The sequence below is a fragment of the Bison bison genome, unplaced genomic scaffold, assembly GCF_000754665.1.
Source record: "Bison bison bison isolate TAMUID 2011002044 unplaced genomic scaffold, Bison_UMD1.0 scf7180017864254, whole genome shotgun sequence".
Classification (NCBI taxonomy): Eukaryota; Metazoa; Chordata; class Mammalia; order Artiodactyla; family Bovidae; genus Bison; species Bison bison.
The window spans coordinates 2,100,931-2,123,463 of NW_011494826.1; the positions used below are offsets into that span (position 1 = coordinate 2,100,931).

The 22,533-nt window shown below is 35.0% G+C and overlaps 1 protein-coding gene across 3 annotated transcripts in view; it reads right to left on the reverse strand.

The window, feature by feature from the left end:
* The window catches only part of MNAT1 (MNAT CDK-activating kinase assembly factor 1), a 213,582-nt gene that overhangs the window by 122,981 nt on the left and 68,068 nt on the right, over window positions 1-22,533 (reverse strand). For all 3 annotated transcript variants that reach the window (XM_010847654.1, XM_010847656.1, XM_010847655.1), the window contains exons 4-6: window positions 16,586-16,689; window positions 7,685-7,825; window positions 1,237-1,362 (exon numbers count right to left, since the gene is read on the reverse strand). In XM_010847654.1, coding sequence (XP_010845956.1) covers window positions 1,237-1,362; window positions 7,685-7,825; window positions 16,586-16,689 — 371 coding nt within the window. The remainder of the gene's footprint in view (window positions 1-1,236; window positions 1,363-7,684; window positions 7,826-16,585; window positions 16,690-22,533) is intronic.

A 22,533-nucleotide genomic window follows, 5' to 3' on the forward strand; every position in this document is an offset into this window, starting at 1 on the left:
GGAAGACAGAGGATGAGATGGCTGGATGGCATCACCGACTCGATGGACGTGAGCCTGAGTGAACTCCAGGAGTTGGTGATGGACAGGGAGGCCTGGCGTGCTGCGATTCATGGGGTCACAAAGAGTCGGACACGACTGAGTGACTGAACTGAACTGAGCGACTGAACTGAACTGACGGTATCAGGGATGATAGAATAATTTATAGTCCTAGTCCTATAATAAGGTCTCATTCTTTTAGAAAGCCTATGTTTCTGGACTGTGAACTGCACACACACTTCTCAATCTCCCTGCCATCAGGTGGGGCAGGATGGTTAGAGTGAATTGAAGTTGTGTATTTCCCTTCTTCAACATTTAAGACTGGAGCAGTTATAATTGGATATTTCCCTTCACCCAGATCAGTTAGGCTCTGATAAAACTCAGTTAGACTCTGGTAAAATAGTTTATCCTAGAGGGCAAATCTTGTTAGGAAGAACAGAATGCTCTGGCACATCTTAAAACGGTTCCCCTTTTCTCCTTCATGTGTCAAAAGCATGAGGGGATTTTTTCTAATATACACTGAGATAATCTGGTTGAAACACAACAGGTAAGACTCACAAAAAGTGTGGGGCCTCTAATGATTCATTTCCCCTGGAGTTTTTAACTCTTAAGAGTTGCCCAAAAAAAAAAAAAAAAAAAAAGAGTTGCCCATACTGAGCCTTCAGTAATTTGTGAACCAATTCAGGTTTCCCTACACCAGCACTGGTTCCCAGCAAGGCTGCTGTTCTGGTGAGCTGTGATTCACTGTAGTCTCTACTGGTCTCTTCAATTTTAAGGGCAGTGGCTTGCTTTGTGACCTCTCTGTACTAAAAAAAACTTGTTGATTTTTCAGTGGGTTTTAAGTTTTATTTGTTGTCAGGTTGGAATGGCACTTTCCAAGCTTCTCACATGCCATACCAGAAACCAGAAGTCTGCATTTTAAGAAACATTTTTCTATACCACAAGCTTAAAAACTTACACAGAATAATAAACACATGCAAATTCAATATCATATAGAACAAAACTGTGTTGCATACTCTGTAAATTATTATTTTTCACTTTCTTCTTATACTGCATGTATTTTTATTTCTAGTTATGTAGCCTAGATCAGACACATCTTAAATAATTGAATCTTCCAGTTTATCTGTAAAAATCAATATAAAGTTATAAAGTATAATACTTGACATATATGTTCCAAATAAACAATAAAATACAGCTTACCATTTTGATGCCTGTGGAAAACGTCCCTGGTTTTATAGGTTTAGGTTTCTCAATTTGCATTTCCAATTGGGTAGATCTATCTTTATGCTGAGCCAAAAGTAGAGCAACGGGGAGATCAGAACTCTCCTGTAAGAGAAGTTAAAGTGCAGTGTGAAAGTTAAAAAGAAAGAACTAAAGAGCAACCAGTCTTTTATTTTAAATTATGCCTTTCCATAAGCACTTGATGTCAACCTAAATATTCACTTTATGGAGAACACTTTACAAAAAACTTTAACATTCCATAATAAGAAAAGGCTGTTTTAGACTCATAAATCAAAATAACCTACAAAAATGGATTTTTATAAAATCCACATTAAAGACAATATAATAGGGTCTTATTTCATCTAGTGAAACCAACCATATATTTATTAAAATAAAAAAAATTAGAAGCTAATCACAAAGAGAGTAGTACAAAGTACTATAACCTAGATCAGATGTTTATCTAAGACACATTCTTTTAACCAGTGAATTCAGACTGGCTTGAAATTGTTTCCCATTAGATTTCACCTGAGGCCGTTTGGAAATGATCCTTGTTCTGTTTTTTGTACAATGGAATGATTGTTAAGTACAACCAAAAGTACATTTATTTTCTCCTTTATTACTTACTTTTATAAATTAAATCTAAATTTTTTAATTAGCAAAATAATAGTAAACATTTTTAATATCTTATATTGATACTAAAACAGGGCCGCTATCTATACAAATCTGCATATACACATATTAATAACATCATCAAATAACTAACTCTTATATGTAAACTGTTATTTATTCTATTTAAAATGAAGTCTTCTTACATGTTTAAAGTGCTACACAGCTAAGATCTTTTTTTTTTTCTAATTTTATTTTATTTTTAAACTTTACATAATTGTATTAGTTTTGCCAATTTTCATGTACCCAAAGCATTTTCCCTTCTGAGATGTCAGTTAAATAAGAACACAGAAACACATGCAGAAGGAAACCAGGAAGGAAGAAGGTCATACACAAAGAGATACACTGCTCTCTGTATCAGTAAACAGAAAGAAAGGTACAAATACATTTCTATCTCCTATACCAAGGTGACCTATGAAAATAAAGTCATCAAATGGTCTAACAAATTTTTAAAATAGTAACTACCCAGAATTTAATCCTGAAAAAACTATGTTGTTAAACATTTTGTAATATAAAAGTGAAGATATAGTAGAACCTATTTTCTTTCCAAACCCAACAACTTAGTATTTTGGGGCACAAATATGGCTAACAAATATATTTAAAAGACTTGTTTAAAGGTTATACTACAGAAGAAATTCAAATAACAAGCCAATTATTTCAACAGCATCATCCTAGAATAAATCTGTTTTTCAAAACTTTGCAACAGAAGTGGTTTGCAAAAGCAAATGTTTTAAAGATGAAAAGTTTCAAAAGTAAATGGAAAAACACAAATTTTATTTATAATGCAGAACTTTATTAAGAAGCAAAATTCTTGAGACTTGGTTCTAGAAGAATATACTTGAACACCTCTCATATATTCTACAACAAAGCATTAGTAATACATTAATCATAGTATTGGGACTTTCCTGATGGCCTGGGAAGTATGGCATTACTGTGAATTCCCACAGCTATTTGAGATTCCCATTAGGAATTTTGTAATAAAATGTCAACTTAAAGGACATTTTAAATGGGCAATGGCCCAAAGTATCTTTTAAAATCTCTTACTATCATTTTACATGTAAAAACTAACAGAAGAAAAATAAATTTTCTTGGCTAAAAAGCTAAATCATTGCTTCCTAATTAATACTCTAAGTGAATTCAAATTCCATACCTAGTACTTACTCTAAAAAGTAAAAGTTCTTACATAAAAGCAAAACAATATGTGCACTTCAAAAAAAGTTGCTAATCAATACTATGCCTGTTTTAATTCTGGTTTCACTTTCCTATAAAAGAACCAGAATAGTAAAATGTATTGGTAAAACAGCTGAAATTTAATAAAAATAAGTATTCTAGAAATCTAAAACTAATTTTGGTACAAGGGCAATACAATTTACTTCAAATCTGCTATACTCTACTTTAGCAATCAAAACTTTGGAGTCTGAAAATCTTGTAAATGTTAAGAAAGAAAGAAGTAGGAGTTTACACATCAACAAAATCTATAGAGTAAAATAAATTATGGGAAACATATGCTCTTAGGAATACAGAGAATGCAGATTCAGCCTTTCAAGTTATTGGTTGGCCAAAAAGTTCGTTCAGGCTCTCCCGTAGTATCTTATGGAAAAACCCAAATGAACTTTTTGGCTAACCCAGTATTTCATTCTTAGCTTTCCATTTTTACCCTGAAAGGTTCCCTAAGCTATTTAATAGCCTGAAGGTACAATGCTCAATATTTAAAGAAATTTTAATTAAGACTACCTGTAATACTTATTAAAAGCTTTATAACGACCATTTTGAAAGATTATTTTAACTGACTTTGAGCAAGCCATCTGGCAAACAATATTCTAATAAAAATGAGCTACTGCATTTGACAATATTAGCCCTAGCAAAATTTAAGACATAATCTGAAGAGAAGTTTCTAACAGGAATATAAAAATATTTAATAAGTCAGGACCTGTTTAAAAATCTTTTTTCAAATAGCTTTTAGGAAAAAAAAAAAAACTCTGAATTTACAGTTAGGATTAAATAAATGAACTTTTTAGGCAACATTTTAAGTCATAAAGATTAAGACCATAACATTAAAACTCTGTCACATAGAGTATAATGTAATGCCAATACTTTTTTAAAAGGTTAAAAAGTGACTTTTAGCATAAGGACCAAAAACAGGAGAAGAAAAACTAATAAGGAGTACTTGTACTAGTTGTCTAAATTAGATCCAGAGAATCATTTTAAGATTTAAGCTACTAGATATATTTATAATGCAGTCTTTCTAAATAAAATTTAACATATGAACATACATAGAAAAAATACAATGCATTCTTTTACATACTTAATACAGATTCAGGAAAATAAAAAGAAATTTAATGAATTCTTTCAATTGGTCAACAAGGATGAAATGGATGTTAACATTTTAACAAAAAATTTTTAATAAGTATTCAAAAATTAAAGTAACAATCTTTAAAAATAAATTTGAAAATGAAAACCAGAAATTCAAATTGAATTGGTATTCAAACCAATCTGCTGTAATTAATTGTTCTAATAAATACAATAAATTGTTAAAGATTATTTAACCACTATGTTACATGATCTAAATAGTGAAGAAAGTATGCACAGTAATGACTTGCAGGTGAGGAAAACAGGAAGGGGAGGGCAGTTCTTAACAAAAACCAATATTAACTCCAGATTATACACAATGTACAACACTGGCAGCTGCAGCTCAAAAGCCAAAAGCAGCTCAATGAGGCACCAAAATTTCATGCTACAAAACTAAACATAAAAAGAATATACAAAAAGAATTGCTGTGCAAAACTAGCTAATCTCAAAATAAAAACTAAAAATTCTTAATAATAAATTGAACATTTTTAGAAAGTTAGAGTGTATATTTGTCTTAAATCTAAGTTCAGTATTTGGAATTAATGTATAGAGGAAAGCATTAATAACGTACAAAGGAAAGAAAATCATGTTCCTCTTTATATAAAATGATGAGAGAAAGAACCTTTCAAAAAAAAAAACCTGTAACGTGAAGCTTTACAAATTCATTCTTTAAAGTTTTTAATGTCTCACAGGCGACATGTCCACAAAAAATGTAAAACACAATATGTATCATTTCAATTGTTAAAGCCACAACTTCCACTTAATAGTTTCAAAAAATTTAATGGAAGTTACTAACAACAAAAAAAAAATCTTCCATGCTATACATTGCTATTTTCATTTTTTTGCTTTGGACTACCCTGTGTGGTTTGTGGGATCTCAGTTCCTGATCAGGGACTGAACCAGGGCCATGACACTCAAAGTGCCGAATCCTAACTATTTAGACCACGAGGGAATTCCTTGTCCTCATTTTTAGAACCAAATTTATGCTCCACTCATACAAAGCAGATAGGGTTTATGATAAGCATTTACTGTCTAAGCTTCACTAAGGTCCTTACTTTCCCACCTACTTCTAATTTATTAGGTTGGTGCAAAAGTAATTGCAGTTTTACATTGTTGAATTTGTCAAATACTGGAATACATCTTTAAATAAATTTAGTTATGTTATACATCATTTTAATGTGCATTTCTCACTTTATATTTTTGGTTAATCACATTACTTACTGTTTATTTTATATTTATTTTCATCTACAGAAATGACATTAGACAAAAAGAAAATTTGAGCAATTTTTTTTATTTGAGTTCAAAATAGGTTGTAAAGCAGCAGAGACTGACCAAGGAACTGCTAACACATGTACAGTGCAGTGGTGGTTCAAGAAGTTTTGCAAAGGAGAAGAAAGACTTGAAGATGAGGAGTACAGTGGCCAGCTATCAGAAGTTAACAATAACCAAGAGCATCATCAAAGCTGATCCTCTTATGACTACATGAGACGTTGCCAAAGAACTCAATGTTGACCATGCTATGGTTGTTCAGCATTTGAAGCAATTTGGAAACGTGAAAAAGCTTGATAAGTGAGTGTCTCATAAGCTGACCAAAAATCAAAAAAATTGTCATTCTGAGGTGTCATCTTCTCTGATTCTACACAACAGCAATGAACCATTTCTCGATTGGATTGTGATGTGAGAGGAAAAGTGGATTTTATCCAACAACCAGTGATGACCAGCTCAGAGGCTGGACCAAGAAGCAGCTTCAAAGCACTTCCCAAAGCCAAAACTTGCACCAAAAAAAGGTCATGGTCACTGGAGGTCTGCTGCCAGTATGACCCACTCACTACAGCTTTCTGAATCCTGGTGAAACCATTACATCAGAGAAGTATATTGAGCAAATTGATGATATGCACTAAAAACTGCAATACCTGCAGCCGGCATTGGTCAACAGAATGAGTCCAATTCTCCACCACAACGCCCCACCACATGTCATACAACCAAAGTTTCAAAAGCTGAACGAACCGGGCTACAAAGTTTTGCCTCGTCCACCACATTCACCTCACCTCTCACCAACTGACTACAATTTCTTCAAGCATCTTAATTTTTTGCAGGGAAAAACACTTCCACAACCAGCAGGAGGCAGAAAACGATTTCCAAGAGTTCATCAAATCCTGAAGCAGGGATTTTTATGCTACAGGAATAAACAAACTTATTTCTCGTTGGCAAAAATGTGTTGATTGTAATGGCTCCTATTTTGATTAACAAAGATGTGTTTGAACCTAGTTAAAATGATTTAAAATTCATGGTCTGAAGCCATAAATACTTTTGTACTAAACTAATAAATAATCTTGCTTTCTCTTTTTATTCCTGGTTATATAGCTTAAATGCTTTTAGGGCAAAAGCACAGTAGAAAAATATACACAAACACATTCACCTGGTCACAGAATAACAAACAGCATAGCAACTAGTAGACTGAAGAGTTAAGTATGTTAACAACACGTGGAAATTAATTACGTAGCTAGAAAGGGGAAAGGAAGGATGTAAAAAGCCTTTACTGGAAAGGACAATTTCCATGTTGCAATTTCATCAGTATTACATTGGTTTATAAGCATCAAATAATATATTCTCAAATCCATGAAACATCTCATAAACCTTGGTTGTAATCCCTGCTATTATCTAATAATGTTGACTACTTGGGCAACTAACAACTAGAAAACACCAATAACTTGCAAGACATTACCATTTCTTTCAAGTGTATTTTCCCCATGCAAAAATACAAAATACAGTTCTCACAGAGTAACCAGTCACTAAAACTTCAGCATGAAGCCAAAATACTTGAAAATGAGCTAGTTATTAGAAAATCAGTATCAATCAGGAGAAAAGTGCTCTGAAAACATGTTTTAGTCAGTAAGCTTAGAAACACATCAACATCCTATTAATAGTAAACTGGCTTATGTTAATTATAGTATTGCTCTGTTATCTGAAAATAAAATGGATATTAACAAACATTAAAAAAAATAAATAGGGGCTTCCTTGAAGGTTCAGTGATTAAGAATCTGCCTTCCGTGCAAGGGACATGGGCTCAATCTCTGACATGCTGCAGAACAAGAAAGCCCATGTGCCACAATTACTGAAGCCTGTGAGCCTAGAGCCCGTGCTATGCAACAAGAGAAGCCACTGCGACAAGAAGCCCATGCACCACAATGAAGAGCAGTCTCCACTTGTCAGAACTAGAGAAAGCCCACATGCAGCAACCAACATGCAGCACAGCCAATACATAAATCAATAAATAAATAAAGTAAAGGGATAGAAGGTAAATACATGAGCACAAACTATAGAAATGCCATTTAAATACCATCACCCAGCATAAGAGGAAAGATAAACCCTGAAGACAAATGTTTTTATCATAATCAACATTAATACATACCAGTTCATCTAAAAAAGCCTGCTTATTCTTCCTTTTGAGAATCTGCTGCATTTGTTCTTCTTTTTGTATAAATAGTCTTCTTTGTTCATTTTCCTGTCTTTCTACTTCTAAAGCTTCTTCCAATTCCTCCTGTTCCCGAGTCTGAAACAGTAACATTCATATATGGCATGAAATAAATTTAGTAACCAAAACTAAGTCTATACCATACTCCATACTACCTTTTTTCGAAGCATAAATTGCACTAGTCACTAATTGTTTAATAGTGCAGCAGCAGCTCCACTTTAATTTTCTTTCAGGCAGACATGTTACCATTAAAGAGAATGACATCTAGCACTAAATGAAATCTAAACAAAGTACACTTATCCCAGCTGCAGAAATGTGGAAACTGCTTAAGAAGACTTTACTTAGGAAATTTAACAAAGAAAGCAAAACAAAAACCCAACAATAATAAAGAGATCATCTCCATATAGAACTATTAATTGAAAAACTCCATATAAAAGACTGGTTCATTTAATAGAAACAATTTTCAAAATACGTAAGATAATGAAAAGTTATCATAGTACTTAACTTCTTTATTCCAAGTTAAAATAAGTCTTTCTGATGCTTGAGTTCCAAATAGCATTCACTTAAGGTAAGTTATGAAAAACTGAAGTTATTTTCTAACACAAGTATATAAATTTCAAGGGTCTTCTCTGTGGACTAAAATATTCAAAATCCAAAGCTAATATGTAGAGAGAATGAACTACAGTCCTACATTACTTCCCTTTTATGAAGTTCCTTAGAAATATCAAATACTTCCAGACTCTGAAATTTATTCCAACCCTAAATCATATTTAAAAGCAGTATTATAAGCAATAAATGCTGGAGAGGGTGTGGAGAAAAAGGAACCCTCTTACACTGTTGGTGGGAATGCAAACTAGTACAGCCACTATGGAGAACAGTGTGGACATTCCTTAAAAAACTGGATATAGAACTGCCTTATGACCCAGCAATCCCACTGCTGGGCATATACACCGAGGAAACCAGAATTGAAAGAGACACACGTACCCCAGTGTTCATCACAGCACTGTTTATAATAGCCAGGACATGGAAGCAACCTAGATGTCCATCAGCAGATGAATGGATAAGAAAGCTGGGGTACATATACACAATGGAGTATTACTCAGCCATTAAAAAGAATACATTTGAATCAGTTCTAATGAGGTGGATGAAACTGGAGCCTATTATACAGAGTGAAGTAAGCCAGAAAGAAAAACACCAATACAGTATACTAACACATACATATGGAACTTAGAAAGATGGTAACAATAACCCTGTATGTGAGATAGCAAGGGAGACACGGATGTATAGAACAGTTTTTTGGACTCTGTGAGGGAGGGAGAGGGTGGGATAATTTGGGAGAATGGCAATGAAACCTGTATAATATCATGTATGAGGCAAATCGCCAGTCCAAGTTCAATGCATGATGCTGGTTGCTTGGGGCTGGTGCATTGGGATGGCCCGGGAGGATGGTATGGGGAGGGAGGAGGGAGGCGGGGTTCAGGATGGGGAACACGTGTATACCTGTGGCAGATTCATGTTGATGTATGGCAAAGCAAATACAATATTGTAGAGTAATTAACCTCCAACTAAAATAAATAAATTTACATTTTTTTAAAAAAGCAGTATTATACCAACTCTTTGTTCTTTAAGTCTTATGAATGAGAAATATAGTAATATCTGAATGGCTTTATTTTAAATCCTGACTGTTGCTCTTAAAAATGCAATGCTGCTGCTAAGTCACTTCAGTTGTGTCCAACTCTGTGCGACCCCATAGATGGCAGCCCACCAGGCTCCCCCGTCCCTGGGATTCTCCAGGCAAGAACACGAGTGGGTTGCCATTTCCTTCTCCAATGCATGAAAGTGAAAAGTGAAAGTGAAGTCACTCAGTCATATCTGACTCTTAGCAACTCCATGAACCACAGCCTACCAGGCTCCTCCATCCACGGGATTTTCCAGGCTAGAGTACTGGAGTAGGGTGCCATTGCCATACCTTTTTTTAATTCAACATAATACTGAGAATTTATGGCACCTTGAGGCAAATACAGAATAGAGGGAGAGAGTATAATATGTTTTGGAATCACTAACATGAATTAACAGAGATCTCACAGAAAAGTATATTTTTATGTAAAATAATATTTACATATTAATCTCTGTTAATCTAATCTGTTAAGATTATATCAATTCACAAATTAGATAAACTCCCAGAAATAAACAAGTTTCCCAAATGAAAAAATATTTCCCTTATAATTCAAACTCAGTATATCCAAAATTAAGTTCAGCATTTGGTTTCCCAAAGCTGATAACCCTCCTGTATTCCTGATTTCTGCTAAATGCACACCCATCTCTCAGTCAACTCAAGTTGAAACCTCAAAGTCATCTTTATTACTCCTTCTCCCTCAACCCCATCCCCCTTAAATTAAGTCAGTTGCTAAGTTCTAGTAGCATTTCTCCCCTATAATTTTAAAAACTTCTATTACTGAGATTGCTGTTCTAACTAAGGCACCCAGTGGAGAAGAAAATTCAAACTTGATCTAGAAAAATTACTAGGAATAAATGCACAAAGTTAGGGGGTAAGATATGAAGGCTGGAAAAGTGAATTACTAGACTGTAGGTCCATAAGCAGAAAAAGATGTCTCACAATAAAACAGTGTCATATCAGCAATAAGTAGAACAAGTGATAGGTTTACACAGAGTATGGTGGGAGACAAAATTAATAGAGTGGTTAATTCCCTGTGATATGACGGAGGACAGGTAGAGTTAGAACAGATTTCACAGAGTGTTAACAGGTTGAATGTGTGCCCCCAAAATACATGTTGAAGTTCTTAACCCGTGGTAACCATAAATGTGGCCTTATTTGGAAATAGGGTCTTTGCATATGTAACCAAGTTAAGATAGGTCATGCTGGAAACTTGGATACAGACACACAGGGAAGAAGGCCATGGAAAGTTAGAGGCAGAAATTAGAGTGGTGCCAAAGATGCTAAAAGAAAAGATTTCTCCCTAGAGCTTTCAGAGAGACCACGACCCTGATGACACCTTGACTTCAGACTTCTAGCTTACAAGAAGCCTGTTCCTGTAGGAGACAAATTTCATTGTTTTAAATCACCCAGTTTTGGGTAATTTGTTTTAACAGCCCTAGGTAAGCTCAGCTCATGAAGGCTGAGCATGTTTCTAACAGTAGGTATTTAACCCCACTGCAGAGTAGAGGAGCCATTTAGGCACAGAAAACAAAGGTAAGAAGACACAAATCAAGCTGGAATGCTTGGTATGACCAAGAAATTAAGTATGAAGTTGGGGAAAGCTCTTGATAAAAGCTGGAGAGGCTAGCAGAAGGCAGATAATGGAGAATTGACCATACCATACTAAGGGGTGCAGAATTTAGAAAGATGACTAGAAGCAGTGACGAATACAGATCACTGGGGTTCAAGATTGAAGACAGGAATACTCAGAGGAATATTCCAACTCAAGTAAGAAATAATGAATACTATGTAAAGTAACGATAATAAAATTAGAGGAGGAACTAGGTTTGAAAGACCATAAGGAAAGACTGCTGTTACTGCTAAGTCACTTTAGTCGTGTCTGACTCTGTGTGACCCCACAGACGGCAGCCCACCAGGCTCCGCCATCCCTGGGATTCTCCAGGCAAGAACACTGGAGTGGGTTGCCAGGAAAGACTACCAACAGTATATGATTCCCTAAAGAAGACATATAGATGGCCAATAAACCCGTGAAAAGATGCTCAACATCATTCATTATTGGAGAAATACAAATGAGAACTACAATGAGGTATCATCTCACGCCAATCAGAATGAAAGTGAAAGTGTTAAGGCACTCAGTCGTGTCCAACTCTTTGTGACCCCATGAACTGTAGCCCACCAGGCTTCTCTGTCCATAGCATTCTCCAGGCAAGAATACTGGAGTGGGTAGCCATTTCCTTCTCCAGGGGAATCTTCCCAATCCAGAGATTGAACCCAAGTCTCCCACATTGCAGGCAGACTCTTTACTAACTGAGCTACCAGGGAAGCCACACCAATCAGAATGGCCATCATCAAAAAACTACAAACAATAAATACTGAAGACGTGGAAAAAAGAGAACCCTACTGCACTGTTAGTGGAAATGTAAATTGATACAGCCACTATGGAGAACAGTATGGAAATTCCTTAACAAACTAAGAATAAAACTACCGTATGACCCAGCAATTCCACTACTGGGCATATAACCTGAGAAAATCACAATTCAAAAAGACACATATACCCACAATGTTTGTGACAGCACTATTTATAATAGTCAGGACTTGGAAGCAAGCCAAATGTGCATCAACAGATGAAAGGATAAAGAAAATGTGGTATATATATACAATGGAATATTACTCAGCCATAAAAAGCAACAAATTTGAGTCAGTTCTAATGAGGTGGATAAAGCTAGAGCCTACAGTACAGAGTGAAGTAAGTCAGAAAGAGAAAAACAATTATCATATATTTAGTAGAACAAATTGAGAAAGTAGCATTGACATATACACTCTATCCAATTATGACTCATTATTATACAGCAGAAACCAGCACACTGTAAAACAATTATGCTTCAATTTCTAATAAAGTTTTTTAAAAAACAGTATATGAAGACTATCCAGATATGGCTTGAACACTTAGATAAAGTACATAATAGGAGAAATAGGTAGGTGAGTGAAGATGAAAAAGATTAGTTATGATGAACATAGATGCAAAACTCTTCAACAAAATATTAGCAAAACAAAATTCAAAAATACATTAAAAGGATCATATACCATAATCATGTGAGATTTATACCCAAGAATGTAAGGATGGTTCAATACCCACAAATCAATCAATGTGACACACCACATTTATAAATTGAAAAATAAAAAGCATATTGTCATCTCAGTAGATATAAAAAGGGATTTTGATCAAATTCAACATTCGTTTATGATAAAACTCTAAACAAAGTAGGCACAGAATGAACATAAAACAATAAAGGCCAAATATGACAAGCCCATAACTAATATTATGCTCAACAGTGCAAAGCTGAAAGCATTTCCTCTAAGATCAGGAACAAGACAAGGATGCTCACTCTTGCCATTTTTATTAAAAAATAAAGTATTGGAAGTATTGTATTGGAAGTCTTAGCCACAGCAATCAAACAAAAAAAAAAAGAAAAAGAATTCCAATTGGAAAGGAAGAAGAAAAACTGTCAATGTTTGAAGATTGCATGATACTATATATACAAAATTCTAAACATGCCAACAAAAAACCTATTAGAACTCACCGATGAATTCAGTAAACTTGCAGTATACAAAATTAATCTATAAAAATCTGCTGCATTTCTATACACTAACAACAAACTATCAGAAAGAGAAAAGAATCTCATTTACACCTGCATCAAAAAGAATAAAATACCTGGGAAGTAATCTAAGGAAGTAAAAGACCTATAAAGAGAAAACTGTAAGACACTGACAAAAGAAAATGAAGACAACACAAACATATGGAAAGATCTACTGTGCTCATGAAGAATTAACAGTTTTAAAATGGCCATACTACCCCAACACAATCTACAAATTCAGTGCAATCCCTATCAAAATATCAACCACATTTTTCACAGGACTAGAACAAATAATTTTGTGTGTATGGCAACATAAAAGACCTCGAATAGTCAAAACAATCTTGAAAAAGAACAACAAAGTTCAAAGTATCATACTACCTGATTTCAAACTACAATACGAAGACACAGTCTTCAAGAAAACAAAGTACTAGTACAAAAACAGACACACAGATCAATGTGGAATAGAACAGAGAGCCCAGAAGTAAACCCACTTATATGGGCAATTAATCCATGACAAAGGGAGCAAGAACATACAACAAGAAAAAAGACAGCCTCTTCAGTAAATGGTGTTGGAAAAACTAGACAGCTGCACGTGAAAGAATTAAACAGGACTACTTTCTCACACCATCAACAAAAATAAACTCAAAAGGGATTATTTAAGACTTAAGTGTAAGACCTGAAACCATAAAACTCTTACAAGACAACATGGGTAATATGCTCTTTGACATCTACCCATGTCAAATGGGTAGCATGGGTAGCAAAGAATAAATCTGGTAAGAGGTTAATGTCCAAAATATACAAAGAATTCATAGAACTCAACATCAAAAAAACAAATAACCTGATTAAAAAATGGGCAAAGAACCTGAATAGACATTTTTCCAGAGGACATACAGATGGCCTAAAGGCATAGGAAAAAATGCTTAATATCACTAATCATCAGGGAAATGCAAATGAATACCATAATATCACCTCACATCTGTCAGAATGGTCATCAGCAAAAAGAAAACAAATAACAAATGTTGGAAAGGATGTGGAGAAAAGGGGACCCTAGGAATGTAAACTGGTGCAGGTACTATGGAAATAAGAAGGTTCCTCAAAAAATCAGAAATAGAACTACAATACAATCAAGCAATTCTGAGTTCTTATCCAAAGGAAAGCAAAACACTAATTTGAAAAGATATATGCACCTCAACATTCATTTCTGCATTATTTAAATAAGCCAAGATAACAGAAGCACCTTGAGTACCCATCAACAGAAGAATGGATAAAAAAGATGTAACATATTAAATCAAACATTACTCAGCCATTAAAAAAAAAGAATGAAATCTTGTCATTTGGATTGACCTAGATGGTACTATGCTAAAATTTAAAAAGTCAAAGAAAGACAAATACTGTATGATTTCATTTACATTTGGAATCGAAAAAACAAAACAAGTAACCAAAAATAACAAAACAGTCATAGATACAGAGAACAAACAGAAGGTTTCTGGGGGGAAAGGGGATAGGGAATGAAAGAAATAGGTGAGAAAGATTAAGTGTGAACTTCCATTTACAAAATAAATAAGTCACAGGTACGAAATGCACAGTGTGGGGGAATATAGTCAACAAGAATACAGTATCTTTGTATCATGATGGTAACCATACAATCATAATGGTAACTTGACTTATAATGGTGATCATTTTGAAATGTATGTTGTTTTTGTTGTAGCTGCTGCTGCTGCTGCTGTTGTTCAGTCACTAAGTCATGTCTGACTCTTTGCGACTCCATGGTCTGCAGCATGCCAGGCTTCCCTGTCCTTCATGATCTCCCACAGTTTGCTCAAACTCATGTCCATTGAGTAGATGATGACATGCAACCACCTCATCCTTTGTCACCTGCTTCTCCTTCTGCCCTCAATCTTTTCCAGCATCAAGGTCTTTTCCAATGAGTCAGCTCTTTATAGCAGTTGGCCAAAGTGTTGCAGCTTCAGCTTCCACAGTAAACTCAGTAATAGTTTCTCTGTCAGAAATGAGTCATCTTATGTGCCTAACTATACAAGAGATTGAGCTTTTTCCCCTTTTTTGATACAATTCTGATGTTTTTGGAACAGTGAGACTTTAACATTCGCAAAGACATTAAAGGCAAGTTGCTACCTCAGGATAGTAAATACATCATTCATATAGTCCACATTCCTTGGGCCACTACAGAACTGGGCTCTACCCAAAGACACTGTAGTTACTGATATACATGAACTTGCACCATCTTAAAAAATGGTCCTACGTCTGTATTTATGCCAACACCAAATAGCTACATATCACTAATAAAATGCTCATCATAGAATGATCCATTAATAAATGATAATGAATTATTGACCAAAACACTTAGTTATAAGAGATTCAGGTGCTAAACGCTAACAGGAAGAATAAATGTAGTCACTGTAACATGCATTAAACAAAGTACAAGTTGATCATTATACAACATGAGGTATTACGGATGCTGGTCCTTGGCACAGTTGAAAATTCACGTATAGTTTAGTCTGCACTCCTTATCAGTGGTTCCCTCTGTGTCTGAGGTTCTGCAACCAAGGATTCAATCTCAACATGTGGTAGAGTAGTATTCACTATTGAAAATAAACCAGGTGTTAAGTGGACCTACACAGTTCAAACCTGTGTTGTTCAAGGGTCAATTGTATTCAATAACTTATCATTATAAGGTTTTCATTAATTAGAAATTCCTACTTTAAAATAATATAACCAGCCTAAAATTAGATCATTCGTTCATTTAAACTCTCAATATGATTTGGTAGCTTAAAACTATAAATGAAAAAAGCACTCACTTGAAAGAACAACCTTATTAAGTTAAACACAGTTAATGCAACAAGTCACCCGGGCATACCTATTATGCATGTATCTTCTGATGTACCCAGAGAAGGCTACTGGGGAAAGTGAGTAATTTTTATGGCATACTGATGCTCTCGGAAATGAGACACCTTTCTAAGGAAGCCAGGCTGGATATGAACAGAATAGAATGTCAATTCCTCAAGAGTTTTATTGTAGGAAAGAAGTGCCTTAATGAAACACTTGAAGACTATAACAAGTAAATCTAAGTACAAGACAAAAATACAAGCTATGTAATCCAAACATTCAAGCTATGTAATCCAAACATATCTATATCATTTTTACCAATGATTACAAATTCCTGGAATAGCACCTTAAAAACAATTACCTCTGCTTTCCCCAAAACTAGAAACCCTAGCTATACTGAAGAAATGACAGCTAAACTGTGTAAGTTAGATAATTAAATCTCTGCATGCATACAATTATTTTTCCTTTATAGAATATATTTTAATAATGCCATCAAAACTGTTTTTGCTATAGTAATATGTGCCTCATACCTATATGCATATATAAATATACTAGTATTTCTGGACTTAATTACACCTAAATTCTTTGTAAATATGACTAGGTTTAGAAAAAGCTTTTTAAAGGATCATGTGGAAGCATTAGTTTCTAATACAAAAGAAGAAGAAAATACTTGGCACCAACCAGCTTTAACTTATTTTTCTGAATGACATCTTTGTTTTCCTTTTGGTATATCTCCATTTTCTTTTTGGTATTGTCCAAATCCACATTGTTGGTCAGATTGAAAACTGCATGAGAAAAGAAACAGTGACATGAAATAACATACATCTTGCAAAGATAATAAAAACCAAATATTCATCACAATGATTTCTTAATTCATCAGGTTGTCATTCCTTACGGCTCCATTTGTGTCTTTTTACTGACCACCTACTTTATAGAAACTAGTTCTAGTTCAGCAACTATGATTTTATGAACCAAATATAAGGAAAGACTGTCAGACTATCACACAGACTACCTACAGATCTAAATAACCTCAAAAAATCTAATATGTGTGCTTGCCATAGTCACACTGGATATGAATTTTATATTGCCCATTTTAACTTTAAAAGTATAAAAAAGATTGCTTAAATTTTTTATTTAAAAAAAAGTAAGTCTTAAATCTACTACACTAGTCAGAATCAATACTGAAAAGAATCTAAGCTCCAGAAACAGAAAAATTATCCAAAGGAATAAAAAATATTATCCAACAAAAACAGGTTTTATTCTAATCTTCAACATAGCTGGACCTAAGACTGAATCATTTCCCATATAGTCTAGATCTGGAAAAGTATGAAATATATGAGTCGAAACCTAACAGGGAAGGTAAAGGATAATCTGGCTCCAAAACTGAAGACTGAAATAGCTGAGTAAGAGAAGCCACTGAAACATGTTCAGAAAGGAGATAAACTTTCAGTAAGTTAGAACTATCTTTTTATAATTCTAATCCAAAGTGATTTTAATTATAAATGCCTAACTCCCTTCTGGATCATGGAAAAAGCAAGAGAGTTGCAGAAAAACATCTATTTCTGCTTTATTGACTATGCCAAAGCCTTTGACTGTGTAGATCACAATAAACTGTGGAAAATTCTGAAAGAGCTGGGAATACCAGACCACCTGACCTGCCTCTTGAGAAATCTGTATGCAGGTCAGGAAGCAACAGTTAGAACTGGACATGGAACAACAGACTGGTTCCAAACAGAAAAAGGAGTACGTCAAGGCTGTATGTTGTCACCCTGCTTATTTAACTTATATGCAGAGTACATCATGAGAAACGCTGGACTGGAAGAAACACAAGCTGGAATCAAGATTGCCGGGAGAAGTATCAATAACCTCAGATATGCAGATGACACCACCCTTATGTCAGAAAGTGAAGAGGAACTAAAAGGCCTCTAAGTGAAAGAGGAGAGTGAAAAAGTTGGCTTAAAGCTCAACATTCAGAAAACTAAGATCATGGCATCTGGTCCCATCACTTCATGGGAAATAGATGTGGAAACAGTGGAAACAGTGGCAGACTTTATTTTTGGGGGCTCCAAAATCACTGCAGATGGTGATTGCAGCCATGAATTTAAAAGACTCTTACCCCTTGGAAGGAAAGTTATGACCAACCTAGATAGCATATTCAAAAGCAGAGACATTACTTGGTCAACAAAGGTCCGTCTAGTCAAGGCTATGGTTTTTCCAGTAGTCATGTATGGATGTGAGAGTTGGACTGTGAAGAAAGCTGAGCGCCGAAGAATTGATGCTTTTGAACTGTGGTGTTGGAGAAGACTCTTGAGAGTCCCTTGGACTGCAAGGAGATCCAACCAGTCCATTCTAAATGAGATCAGTCCTGGGTGTTCTTTGGAAGGAATGATGCTAAAGCTGAAACTCCAGTACTTTGGCCACCTCATGCGAAGAGTTGACTCATTGGAAAAGACTCTGATGCTGGGAAGGATTAGGGGCAGGAGGAGAAGGGGAAGACAGAGGATGAGATGGCTGGATTGAGATGGCTGGATGGCATCACCAACTCAATGGACGTGAGTTTGAGTGAACTCCGGGAGTTGGTGATGGACAGGGAGGCCTGGCGTGCTCCAATTCATGGGGTCGCAAAGAGTCAAACACGACTGAGTGACTGAACTGAACTGAACTCCCTTTTAAGTTTACATACGTAAATTTAAAGGTTATTATAACTCTCTGGACAAAAAATGTTTTTAACTTATATGAATATAAACTCATATTTTAAAGTACCGCCCACAGCCATACCCCTTTCAGTGTTAATATAAGCTCATCTAAATAAGGGTCCTCATCACTGTCTCTCCTATTCTGTAATTCAATTCAGATCTCCCTTGGATTTCTCTAATCTTTATGCTTCTATTATTAGCCCTTAGATTCCTTCTCCAATTACTTACAACTGCTTCCTCTAGCTCGACCTATAAGCAGGTTTGATCTACCCTAAATAATCTGCTTTAATCCATGCTCCTACATGATGACATCAAATGCTGGCAAGGATGTGGAGCAACAGGAACACTCATACACTGCAGTGGGAATGCAAAATGGCATAGCACTTTGGAAAGCAATTTGAGAGTTTCTTACAAAATGAAACACACCCTTATCATACAATCCTGCACTCCTGCAACTGCACTCCTTGGTATTTATCCAAAGGAGTTAAAAACCATGTCCACACAAAATCCTGCTTATGAATGTTTACAGCAGCTTTATTCATCATTGCTGAAAAAACCAAGATGTCCTTCAGTAGTCTGAGTAGATAAATAAACTAGAGTATATCCAGACAATGAGATATTATTAAGCACCAAATATAAGCTATCAAAGGGTTAGCCCAGGCGGTGCAGTGGTAAAGAATCTGCCTGCCAATGCAGGAGATGCCAGAGATGCAGGTTCAATCTCTGGGTCAGGAAGATCCCTGGAGGAGGAATGGCAATCCACTCCAGTGTTTTTGCCTGGAAAATCACATGGACAGAGGAACCTGGCGAGCTATAGTCCATGGGGTCACAGAGAGTCAGACACAACTGAGCACAGCACATCAAACCATAAAAAAGACAGAGAGGAAACTTAAATGTGTATTACTAAGGCAACTGATAAGGCTACACACTGTATGATTTCAACGGATACTCTAAAAAAAGCAAAACTACAGAGACAGTAAAAAGATCAGTGGTTGCCAAGGACTGAGGGGAAGAAGGGACAAATAAGCAGAACACAGAGGAGTTTCAGGGTACTAAAGCTATTCTGTACAATACTATAATGGAGGATACATGCCATTATATATATCCAAACCCAGAAAACGTACAATATCAAGAGTAAACCTTAATGTAAACTATGGACCTTGGGAGATGACAATATTAATGTAGGTTCATTGATTATAACAGATTTGTCATTCAGGTAGGTATGCAGATAGTGGGGGAGTCTGTGTGTATGTGAGGTACAAGGGGTATAAGGGAACTCTCTGCACGTTTCATTTAATTTTTTCTGTGAATCTGCTCTAAAAAATAAAGTCTATTAAAAAAAGAAACATCTGGTAAGAGCTCGAGAAATTCTTGCTGAATTATTACAAGAGAAAAAAAATAAACCAATACGGGTATGGGAGGGATAGACGAAACAGGTAAAGTGGAAAAAGAAGTACAAACTTCAGTTTAAAATAAGTTATACGTCACAGGGATGTCGTGTACATAAGGGAACACAGTCAGTGAAGTGAAGTTGCTCAGTCGTGTCCGACTCTTTGCGACCCCATGGACTATAGCCTACCATGCTCCTCCATCCATGGGGTTTTCCACGCAACAGTACTGGACTGGGTATAGTCAATAATACTGTAATTACTTTCTATAGTAATGGATGGTAAATGGTCTTATTGCAATGATCACTTCATCATACATAAAAATATGGAATCACTAAGCTATACACCTGAAACTAATATAATATTGCATATCAATCATATCTCCAAAACACTAAAATAACAAAGAAATCAAAATGCTAATATTTATAATTATCTTTATAAACACAGATTGAATTTAAATGACCTTTATAATTACAAAATTGAATTATTTAGAAAGGCAAAGTAAGCAAATGAGAAACTATAGGGAAAAAATGATCTTTGTTTCTTATGGTATGAATCTACTGACAAGTAAAGTTAATCAAATTGATATCCTATGTTGAACTTTATTAAAATGTTTAGAGCAATTAAAAAAAAGTTACAGTTTATCACAAAGCTAGACAATGTGCTGAATAAAACTTCTCATTAAACAGAAATTAGAAACAGTAAAGTTAAATTATAAGTGAAACTGATCTGTTATAGATAATTTCTATTTTATGCTTATTAAAAATTTTATGAATTTTAATGAAACGCAAATAACCAATTTGTTTATTTCATTTTTTTAATTTAGAAAGCAAAGGTAATAACAATATAATAGATGCAAACCATAATCATAAGTAATACAAATCTCTTCCTTTAAAAAACAGAGCGAGAAAAACACTAAAAGTGGATTACAATTTTGAAAACATCAGATGAGGTGAGTCTCATTCATAATACAATGAAGCAGATGGGTATAAGAGCTTAGAAGAAAGAAAAGAATTTTCTATAACAATTATTTGGTCTTTTATCTATCCTGGTTACTGGCTTAGCTCAGATGTTGACCTGTCTTTAGTCAAGTATTAAAAGCCAACAAAAAACCTACTGTATTTTCTGAAAGATTTAATGTTATTTAAGTGCAATTCTGCAGTCTTTTTGACATCCAGAATTCATAATTAAAGCCCTTAGGACATTCTCACCCTTTTAAAACAAAAATACCCTAAACCAAAAGAATAATATGTTTATTATGAAACTAAGGACAAAACTTTGAGATAATCCCTGAGGCCAAAAGGAACAAGAATTTTTATGTTTAGATTGTCATAACCACAGAAAAGGGCCCATTGTCAAAGCTATAAGAAAGTCCATCTTCCTATGTGCCCCCTTCTATTGTAATTTTTTATGCCACTACTCAAAATTACAGTGCTCTAAACTTTTTATATTCATCATATTCAAAGGGTTCATAATGAATTTCTATAACAGTGACTGATCCCTAATTTATAAATCCTCAAACACTGACTCCTTAGCCATCCTACCAACTTTATTCTTTTCATTCTAACCTCAATAGCACCTTATCTTCCTTCCTACCAAACTTCTTTAAGATCCTTCAAAATTATACCACCAATATATAGATTTTTGTCTTCTCCAACTCTTCTATACTAAACAGCACTCCATATTCTAGACTCAGACTATTAACTAATCTCTGAGACTACGAAGTACTTTGATGGGCTCTGTAAGTTAGGAAAACCTATGTTCAGTCTGGCTACATTATATATTAGCAATGTGATCTCCAGAACAACAGTTAAACCCTCTGTGCCTCCTCTCCAAATGCAAAATAGATTAAAATACCTATCCCAAGAGTTGTGAAAACCATGCTTTTGATTAACACAGAGATAGCAAATACAGATATCACAAACATCTAACTAATCATCTTTAAAAGAACGAAATAAGACACAAAATAAACAGCTACTGAAACAAGATTTTAAAAGGAAGTCTAAAAAAAAAAACTTTTATTTATACCATAACAATCAGAACAATGACACTTAAGTAAGTGGTGTGAGTCACAACCTAACAGAACTTAAAAGGGCAGAAACTGGTCTTTTCCTCATTTCCATACTCTCTACCCAACAAAACAGTAAAAAATAATGCCACTTCTCCCATTTTTATTTTCTAGATTAATATCATACAACTGCTCAAGGTAAGAATACTGCAATTCATCCTAGCCTACACTTTAACTCACTTCTTATATGAAGTTCAATTCAGTTGAGTTCAGTCGCTCAGTTGTGTCCGACTCTTTGCGACCCCATGAATCACAGCACGCCAGGCCTCCCTGTCCATCACCAACTCCCGGAGTTCACTCAGACTCACGTCCATCGAGTCAGTGATGCCATCCAGCCATCTCATCCTCTGTTGTCCCCTTCTCCTGCTGCCCTCAATCCCTCCCAGCATCAGAGTCTTTTCCAATGAGTCAACTCTTCGCATGAGGTGGCCAAAGTACTGGAGTTTCAGCTTTAGCATCATTCCTTCCAAAGACATC